The sequence below is a fragment of the Nuphar pumila genome, unplaced genomic scaffold (assembly GCF_984573655.1).
Source record: "Nuphar pumila unplaced genomic scaffold, dmNupPumi1.hap1.1 HAP1_SCAFFOLD_637, whole genome shotgun sequence".
Lineage (NCBI taxonomy): Eukaryota > Viridiplantae > Streptophyta > Magnoliopsida > Nymphaeales > Nymphaeaceae > Nuphar > Nuphar pumila.
Window position 1 is genome coordinate 3,062 of NW_028323431.1, and position 10,456 is coordinate 13,517.

A 10,456-nucleotide genomic window follows, 5' to 3' on the forward strand; every position below is an offset into this window, starting at 1 on the left:
TGTCTTCCTTTTTCTTTTCTTTTGTTCGTCTTTCAGTAGCCTTTCCCAGATTTGCCGGCCCTGTCGCTTGTAACACATACCAAGTCCTACCAGACAAACCTCAAACACTGAACGATTGAGGGCCTTTGTCAAGCAATCACTAACATTATCTGCTGATCGGCAATACAAGAACTGCACGTCACCACTAACCACTCTGTCACGTGCAAAGTGATGTGTAATATCAATATGCTTTGACCGCTGTGTCTCTTTGCGATCCTTGCACAATAACAGAGCTGCCTGATCATCACAGAATATAGTCAGCGGGCCAGCGATCGGAAAGTCAATGCTTAGCCCGGATATGTCTCGCATGGCTTTGAGTAACGCCAGCCCTTCACGCGCAACAGCCCCGCACGCTTGGTTCCATTGTGGAGGCTGCGGTGGTGGGCTGCTTTTTGCTCGACCACGAGACTGCGCCGCCATACATACCAACATATCCTGTCACGCTTCTACGCGTGTCCAAACATGAAGCAAAGTTCGCGTCACACCAAATCTGCACTGACACCTGTGTATGTCCATACGTGATACCACGTTGCACTGTGCCTCCTACATATTTGACCACATCAAGCAACGCATCGTGGTGCAATCGAGAAGGGAACTTGGCATAGCTTGCCAATGCTCCCACTGCCAAGGCAATGTCGGGTCGAGTGCACTGCGCAATGTGCAGCAAGCTGCCAAGGATCGTGCGATACTCTTCAGCGCTCCCCAATGCCTCACCAGGCGCAGCGGCGTGGAGACTCGCAAACAATTCAGGAGACATCGGCACGCCCTGGCTCTCGCCAGTCACCCCCACCGACCCGGCTAAAGCACGTGCCTTATCTTCTTGATGAATGGTGATCGTACGGGCCTTACGATCTCGGACAATGCGGATGCCCAAGAAATCATCTGGCTCCCCAAGTCTCCTGATCTCAAACATGGCTGCGACCATGTCTACCAGCGCGTCTGCCTCAGCAGTCGTGCGGGCGGCCACCATGCCGTCGTCGACATAGAACATCGCAAGTGTAGCTCCGGCCTCGCCGTGCAGGATCCGCAAGGGTCGCTCTCGGCCTGCACAAAACTGCGTTCCCGCAGCGACGTCTCTAGACGCTTGTTCCACGTCCTGCCAGCTTGCCGCAACCCGTACAATGCACGGTGCAGGCGAAGGACCTTCCCTACCCTCCCCACTCCGGCACCGGCTGGCGGGCGGAGATACACCTCTTCCTCCAGCTCCCCGTTGAGGAACGCCGTGCGGATATCGAACTGTCGCATTTCTAAGTCCTCGTGGGCGCAGACTGCGAGCATCATGCGCATGGTTCTGTGGGAGCAAACAGGTGCAAATGTCTCGTCGAAGTCGAGACCATGTTTCTGCCTATGACCACCAGCCACCAAGCGCGCTTTGTACCGCCCACAGCGTTTGCGCTCAAGCAGAATGCGACTGGGGAGCGCCTGCTTGCCGGCGGGGAGGTCGCACTCGGATCAGACTCCATATTGGAGGCATGAGGAGATTTCCTCATCGATCGCTCGTTGCCACTCGGCGGCGTCGGGGCGAGACAGGGGCCTCAGGCACTGACTGGGGGTTTGGAGACCAAGGCGCGGATGACGTGTGCTCCACCGCTCCTGCTGCCATCGCGAGCCGCGTCATGTCATCTCGTATCTCGCCCCGGTCGTCGCCCCGGTGCCAGGGAGTAGCACCGCGCTCCACGCTGCAGCCAATACATCCGGCTCAGGCTGCTGAGCACTGGACTGCCACACTGCAGGCTCCCCGATCGGTGGCTGCGAGGGCGCAGGCTGCCGCGAATGGCTCAGCTCCGGCAACCGCAGAGGCTGCATCCCGCGCCGTCCCTCACGCCAATGCAGGCGATCATGCAAGCGGTCCGCCACCCCTCTGGCTGATCCCCCGGGCTGCCGGAAGCGCTTGCGGTGTGTGCGCGTCCACCGCGAACTACGCGGCAGACCATCCTCGGGAATGGTACACAGCGAGGCAACAGCCGCATAGGTGTGGCGCACTGGCGGCACCCCAGCCGTCGCCCGACGCGGCCGTCCGGCGTAAGTTTGCGGCGACACCACTCGTGGGACCACCGGCGGTTGCGCAGGTCCCGGCTCAGCGAGCTGGGGAGGGAGTATGGGGTCTCGCATTACGTTTACCTCCAATTGTAGATACTCCCCCACCTGCTCAGGCTGGTCCGGTCCCACATCCACCTCCGGGCCCCACGCTGTGTCTTCCTGCATGGGAGCGTCCATCGGCATCGCTGGCACCTCCCCAGAGGTGGGCCCATCCGCTGGCACTGCTAGCACCTCCTCGGACGTGGGCTCCTGCAAGCCATCCTCGTCATCCTGCACGTAAACGACCTGCACTGGCGCCGGCGCAGGAGCAACGCCTCGACGGGATTCATCAAACTTGACAGTGCGTGAGAGCATCATGCGCCCATTGTCAAGCAGAACGCGATAGACTCCAGATCCCATGGGCTTGTGTAATCCCAAGAAGCGTCCAGGAAGCGCCCTCGGCGCCAATTTGATCCTGGAAGTGGTGTTGGGAACATGCACCCACGCCCTGTACCCAAACACGCGGAAAGCCCCGAGGTCCGGCGCTCTGCCGCGCAGCATCTCATGTGGCGTGAGCTTCCTGCGCCGAGACAGGGTGCAATTTCGCACCATGTTCGAGTACAGCACGGCGTCGCCCCAAAAACTCAGGGCCCATGCCGGCATCGGCAAGCATTGAGCGTGCCATGTCCATTAGGACCCCGTTGAGACATTCTGCGATGCCATTAGATTGAGGAGAGTACGGAGCAGTGGGCTGCTTCTCGATGCCACGCTCATCGTAGAACGCCTGAATGTTATGACAGGATGAGTTTAGTCCTGATAAATAACTACAGTTAAGTGAAGTATCCTGATAATATTCAGGAGGGGCACAGTATAGTTCAGTGCAGTAAAGTCCACTCTCGAAAGAGTACCCGAGAGCTGACGATAGTGACCAGTTAGTGACCAGTGACGTCGCTCGAGGGATAGTCAGTAGATTCGCTAGGGTCTGAGGTCGGATGTGCGGTCCCCAGAGGGGATGCTCAGAGACGATTCGCTTATAAGAAAAGTACAGTACAGTTTTCGGGACTTCTTCCGGATCTGGGGCTTGAGAGGTAACTCGAAGGTCTTTAATTGCGATCGTTTGGCTTGCGAATCTGCTACCTCTTTCGAGGTTATCTTCAGTCTGTGTAATCAGCATAAATTCGAACCATTAAGTTGTATCTAGCATTGTGCTGCCATTACATTTTGGCTCTTCTGCAGGGATCTGGCCAATTTGCCAGTTTCCGTAGTTCAGTAGTGTCATGTCGCAGGACGCTCAGACTGAGGCCGCTATGCAGCGTGCATTTTCCGGCAGCGACATGAATATTAAGGTGAGTGCTCTACGTAGCCCGCCTTGAAAGTATGTTTGGTCCAACTGGTAATGAATAGTGTTAGGGATGTTCTCGAGCAGTCCGAGTTCTTCAGTGAGGATGAGCCCTACCTGACGGATAAGATGTTATCCGTCCAGACGGACCACAATTTTGCATTGGTTGACGCAGCAATAAGTAAAGTTTTAGCTGCGCACGTATGTGCGGTATTAGAAGTCGCACGATATGCAAACCAGTTTTCAGTCGGCCTTAAGGCCATGTTCTGTACTCCTGCATATCAGGACCCAGCCGACCAAGAGGCTCTTAGCTCCCGAGTAGGAGACCTCTACAGTCAACAGTTTTGGAAGGCTTGCAATTTACAAGGCATTGCGGACCTGGCCACAGGAGTGCCAGGCAACAGTACAGTAGCAAGTGAATTCCTTGCAGCCATCGATGTTTTCCCAGATGAACAAATGGACGAAGCGGATCCATCACTGGGATTTCTAGTAAAGTCACCGATGGGCATTCCAATGATTCCCGCGCTTCTCAGCAGCGCTACAGTGGGAACCATGTTCAGTCTGCTACCTCCAGTCGGGCGTGCCTTATACACGTCCTCAACACTGCTCCTGACGAGCACCAAGGCAACAACAGTCGCCATCGAAATGGCCCTTCTCGAGCTTCACAAAGACAGTAAGCTCTCCACTTTACAAGTTAGACAGTTCGCGGGCGCGGAATCCCCGCGTGGAAGAGATTGGTGCAGGATTCTTATGAGGCTGGTGACATTGTTGTCGTTGGAGATAGCGGTTATGGAAGCCTTGTCACGAACAGCGGACCTCTTCCTCACCTTCCCTAATTTCAACGTCATGGGAGGACCACAGTACGAAATCAACCCAGGGCTAATAGTGCCTTATGCTCAGGAGCAGACGGAGCAGCTAAAACAGCTGCACCCAGACTTCACCTACGGTACTACATACGATCTGCCAGGTGCTGTCGCACTTACTCCTGTTGCGCATAAAGTCTCTGCTCTGACGGCATGCGATTTCTGGAGCCTCAAATGCGCAATAAGTATAGTAATTATCGCATGCCCAGCACCAAGAGCACGCAACAAAGTCTGGGTAGATTTGGTTCACCACCATCGAACGACTAGTACAACAGTTCCCCATCCCTCACAGTATCGTAATCGAGAGTTTAACATCGGGCATTAGCAACGATGACCAACGAATCTATGGATGGAGGGGAAAAAGTGAACAGTTAACAGTATAGGGAGTTCAGTGGGGCGTGTCCGAGTTCCTCGGACATGTCAAGGGTCAAGTTTTAAGTACAGTAACCACCAGGCAAGCCGCCTGGGTGGAGCTCCAAATCTGGAGACCACGTATGTGGAATTGACGGACTGTGTAGCGCTGAGCACGAAGATCCACAAGTTATATCAGCAAGTGTTCGAAGTAGCTCTTTGGAAATTGAGCCAGTTTCTCGCCTGCAGTGTATCAGGAAAGTGCATGAGATAGTGAGTAACGTCCATGTCAGAGGTAAAATAACCTCTTCAGTCTCCAAAGCGTGGAGAAATTTCACAGATTTCCAGTCTACAGCGTTGTTTCTACAGTTTGTGAACCAACGCTTGCACACGGCACAAGCCACAGTCGCTCTGTCGAACGAGTTCATCCGTGTAATTTGTGCGCAAATGATCGCAGCCCACGACATTTTCACACAGTTGCATCCGACCACTAGTAGTAGCACCCCGAACCGCAATAGAGGTTCACATAGTGGCTCCGTCATGTCCATGACGCGCGGTCGAGGTGCAGGTCGCCACAGTCAGAGCAGTGAGTCGCCGCGCGGTACGCGACGCCCCCGCGCAAACAGTATGCCACCCCGTGAGGAGGCACGCGTGGTCCGCGGCCGTGGAAACGGTCGCGGCGGAGGTCGACGGGGAGGTCGACACAGTACGGATGGTCGCCAACCCCCGCAGACCCCCGCGTGCTTGGGCGCGTCCTTTCAGTCCACAGTCGAGCGCACGGTACAGGCCCTCAACCAGTATGCACCCCCCTATTTCCGATTAAAGGCGAGGCTGCCTCCCCTCAGCACGCAACAGTGCTATCAGTTAGTAAGTCAGGGGAAGTGCGTGGTCTGTCAGGGAGACCATATGTACAAGTCTTGCCCGCTCAACGGACACCCTGTCCACGGCGCAGAAGTGGCCGAGTACATGCAGAAGTATTGGGACATCAGGAATGACGTCCTCTGACGGTGCGGGGAGGAAGACTCACAGCCGGAGTTTCCAGTACCACCTCCAGTCTTACCAGCTCCTCCTCCGCGCAACCAGTGGCAGGATAACGAAAATGCTGCCAGGTGCGCTCGGACTATTTACTCTGATGAGGAGTTAGATTTGTGGCTGGGGGTGATGTCATTAGAAGATGAGACTACCTTTAAATATCACAGGCAACGAACTGTATGATGCCCATGCTGCACTGAGACATATCTCAGGAGTGAATAAGTCAAGTTACGAGTTAAAAGTAGTAATGCCTATGAAATTAAGAAAAGACAAGGCATTTACTCCCTGGTTGCAAGAAGCAAGGACTGTACAACGTACAGTACCCCAAGCAGCAGTACCAAGTAATAGTGTTGTGATGAGTTTCAGGCAACAAGTACCACCACTCATGCACACACAGGCTGATGAAGCCAATGCCCATAAAGCTGGTTTCGATGTTCGCATCGGTGGGGCAATAGTGAGGACATTGTTTGACTCAGGGGTCAATCTCACAGTGATAAGTAGAAAGTTCCTACAGAGAGTGGGGATCGCTTGTCAGCCTGGTCAGTCCACAGATCGGATTGGAGGCATAGCTGGAGCTGCCAAGAGCTTGGGAAGTGCCCTAGTTCCAGTAAAGTTAAGTACCCAGCACCCTGTCTATCGTATGCAGGTAGTAGAGGATGCACTGCAAGGGTATGACTGCATTATATGCGATGACCTAATGTGGGAGTATAGTATGGGCATAGTATACCAGGAGAAGTTAGTAACAATTACCATATTCAATGGTACAGAGAATCAACGTACCGTCCTCAGTAGAAAGTTATCGTTGTCTAAAATCTCACCTGCAGTCATGCTTTCCAGCAGTCAGACCCCTCAGAGCCAGGAAGGTCCAGGCTCTTGGAAACAATTCAAGAAATTGAGTCATGACATTGCAAAAGGAACTCAAGTAAAGTTCAAAGTTCAGCTCTTCACCAAGGAGGATGAAGAGCTCCAGTCACAGCAGAGTCCAGTCAGTAACAGTGCAGAACCAGTGAAGTCAGCAGCTCCTAAGAAGCTAACTTCAGTAGTACGGAAAGTTATAGATAAGCACAGTGGTCCAGGAGGAACCTTATGTGGTAAAATTCCACCACATACCCATGCTAAGGGCTTTGAGGGCAAGATTGAACTCAAAGAGGGTTCCAAGCCAGTTTACATAAGACAGTATCGGCTAACTCCGTTAGAAAGGACTGAGCTCATCGAAAAAGTACAAGAATTCATCGATAAGGGATGGATTGAGCCTAGCTCATCCTCCTGGAGTTTTTCAGTCCTGTTTGCCCCAAAACCAAACGGGAAGTTGAGGTTTTGTGTTGATTTCAGGCATCTCAACCAAAGGACTGAGAAGGATCGAGGTCCTATCCCCCATCAAGGTGAGCTCCTTGACAGTCTGCATGGCTCCAGTGTATTCAGTGCTTTGAATTTGGCTAGTGGGTTCGATCAGTTGAAAATGGAAGACAGCAGTAAGCCAGTAACTGCCTTCCCCACACCGTATGGATTGTACCAATGGTGTGTGATGCCCATGGGGTTAAGTAATGCTCCTGCCATATTCCAACAAGCTATGAATACGATCCTGAGGGATCACATCAATGAGGGCTATTGCTTAGTATATCTAGATGATATTATCATCAAGTCCAGTAAACATGCAAGAGCATGCATTACATCTAGATAAGGTACTGAGCTCACTGAAGGAGCACAACCTGTTCTGCCAGTTACCAAAGTGCAAGTGGGCACAATCCCAACTCAATTATTTGGGTCACCTGGTTTCAGGTGAGGGGGTGTTGCCAGACCCTGCTAAAGTTAAAGCTCTAGATAAGTGGGAGCCACCACTTGAGCTAGTCAGTGAGTTAGCTGCAGCTGAAAGTGAGAGTAATCAGCGCAGGGCTACCTCTATCGAAGAGAGTATAGCCACAGAATGCCGAAGATTTCTGGGATTTATGAGTTTCTTCAACAGGTTCATACCCAAGTACTCAGAAATCGCGTGTGTGTTACACACACACACGCAGAAAGCTCCCCCTAAGTGGACTGCAGAGTGTACAGCAGCCTGGAACAGTCTAAAACAGTTACTAAGAAACGCAACTATGATGTTCCATCCCGATTTCGCATTACCATTCCACGTATATAGTGATGCATCTATAAAAGCAATCGGGGGTGTACTAGTGCAGTTCAAAGACGATGTGGCATATCCAGTACCATATGTCGCACGTAAGCTCACTCCAGCAGAAGTCTATTACACCACCACTGAGCAAGAGCTCTTGGCAATGGTGTATTGCTTCGCACAGTGGCGCTGTTACTTAGAGGGCAGTGATGTAAAACTACACACTGATCATGAGCCTTTGACGTGGTTAAGTAAGCAAGTAAATTTTAACCGACGTCAAGCCGATGGATGGAATTCCTCGCGAGCTTTCAGTACGAGATCCTGTATATTCGAGGTGATCGTAATGTGGTGGCGGACGCCCTCAGCAGAATGCTGACCCCACCTAGTCAGTCTGAGTTAGTTTTGCCTGGAGATAACTGGCCTGACGTGTGTGTGCTATCCAGTTTTCGATCCAGTACAGTCAGTGGAGGAATGCACAGCGCACGCGGAGCGCAAAGCAGTTCTCCAGCGCAAACTGCAGTCAGTTCAGGTCGACCGATCAATCAGTACTACCGCATTGAAAGTAAATAAGTAAAATACCTACTAGCAAGGCAACTAATGCCTGGTTAAAAGAGGCTGATTTAAGTTTTTTTTGCTAACCCCGAAAAAACCCTGTCGCTGCTAAACCAAATAAACCGATTAAAAATCCCAACCCTAGGAACTATAAATTCCGGGTCTAATTTAGCGTTTCCTAATAATGCTTTCAAGTTGATTAGCCTATGGCCACAAAAGTGTGCGAACCGCTGTTTTGTGCTTACCTTTACCTTTTGCCACATTTGCCAGGGATTTCCAACGTGACTCTTCGCAAAGCTACGACAAAAGCCAAAACGGTTATTATAGTTGGTATAAGCCATACTTCAGCAATTATAGACAAAGTTAAATTCGGTTCTTGCGGTTTCGCCATAGCTGCGGGGAAAAGAAGACAAAGGTTCTGTAAACTTTTGATATTTCAGTTCGATTTCAATTATAAACAATGAAACTATTTGGCTACTTTAGCCTTTGTTCTATTATAAAACGACTCCTTCCTTGGTTTCACGTTCCGGTCAAAAAGAAAGAAAAGAGTCCGTATGGATGACGGCAGCTTAAAGCAGAAAAACGGACAGGTTAGTTATATCCTAAATACGCAAGGTTTTAGCCAAGTGGACCATAGAATTTTGGTTTTAGCGTTAAAAAATTTTTTTGATACAAGAACCAGGCTAAGCTTAAGGGTAGTAATACTTTCCAACCTACACCGCCAGCTCGAGATCCTGTCGGATACTCTGAGAGCCCTGTGGGAGACCCACAGTCACGTCGCGGATCAGTTGGTCCGCGTGCAGCAGCTGAACGACCGAGTGGCCAACCAGAAGGTCCTCGTCAATCAGTTGCGCGAAACTCACACACGGCTGCAGGAGGCTCTGGACACAAACTTCGCGTTGTCCTCCTTGGCGGCTATACCCGCCGCTCTTACCGGGGAGCGGGCGCGGGCACAGGTGCCGGCGGACCGGCAGGGGGTGGAGGCGTCCCCGCGGCCCGAAGCACAAGAGGAGACACCCGTCGAACACGTGCAGGAGCATACGACTCTGGTATGCCTCCACAGAAACGTGTACGATTTGCTGAATTTGAGCACCATGCAAGCATTGAGTCAGCGCCTGTTCTCCCCACAGACCCCCATGCAACATCGGATCCGAAAATCAGTAAGTCAGTGCATGGAAAACGTGACATTGAGGGTTACCAAGGGATGGTGAGAGCTTCCGAGGCCCCTTTGATGCCACACAGTTCAGTTGTCTCAAGTAAGGGTCGTGAGAACTGTGCAAGGGATGAGCAAACTGACGGCACTCATCTCACCAATGAATCAGGAGTTCGAGGGACACCAGTGTCTAGTCAACCTGAGTTGTCTCCCACTCTAGCAGATGAGGTTCACCCCTCATGAAGTGCGTACGAAACATTGGCAGAAGAGTTGTTCGAAAGAGTCCGGAAGAGTACTCTCACTGACAATGAGGTCTCAACAAGTGAACAACGCAGTAAGTTAGGACTTACAGAAAGTCCTGAGGGAACCCTTTTGTGGAAGGACAACCTCCTCTATGTACCTAGAGACAGTGAGTTAAGAAATGACATATTGTATTGGCATCACGATGTGCCGTGGTGTGGACACTTAGGTATTCAGAAAACACTGAACCTAGTTCAACGTCAGTTCTGGTGGACTGGCATTACCACCGATATAAAGAACTACGTCCAGTCATGCTACAAATGTCAAAGTGATAAGCCGGACAGGCGCAAAAGAAGACCTCCGCTTACACTAATTGAATCGCCCAGCACCTGCTGGAGGACGATAGGTGTGGATCTTATCACAGATCTGACCCCAACCAGTGAAGGGGGTTACAATGCAATCGTAGTATTCTGCTGTCATCTCAGTAAGATGGTCAGACTGATTGCAACGCACACCACTCTCACAACCCAAGGGTTTGTGAAGCTGTTCTTCAGAGAAGTATTTCCTCATTATGGGTTCCCCCCAAAAGTAGTCAGTGACAGGGGGCAGCAGTGGAACTCTCAGTTCTTTAAGGCCTTGTGTGATGCAGCAGACATCCGGCTAAGTATGAGTACAGCCTACCACCCACAACCCAATGGGCTGATAGAACGTACTAATGAGGTAGTGGAGACAGCTCTAAGGCATTATGTGGGTGCAGATCA

The 10,456-nt window shown here is 51.6% G+C and overlaps 1 protein-coding gene across 1 annotated transcript; it reads right to left on the bottom strand.

Moving 5' to 3' along the window:
* Nucleotides 1–370: 370 nt before the first annotated feature.
* On the bottom strand, nucleotides 371–964 carry LOC149809972 (secreted RxLR effector protein 161-like). The gene has a single exon (XM_089994511.1). The coding sequence runs from the start codon at nucleotides 962–964 to the stop codon at nucleotides 371–373; it is 594 nt and encodes a 197-aa protein (XP_089850637.1).
* Between the last annotated feature and the right edge of the window lie 9,492 nt (nucleotides 965–10,456).

Bases quoted from the DNA above. Each gene is read 5' to 3' on its own strand.
- LOC149809972 (XM_089994511.1), bottom strand. From the start codon at position 964: ATGGTCGCAGCCATGTTTGAGATCAGGAGACTTGGGGAGCCAGATGAT.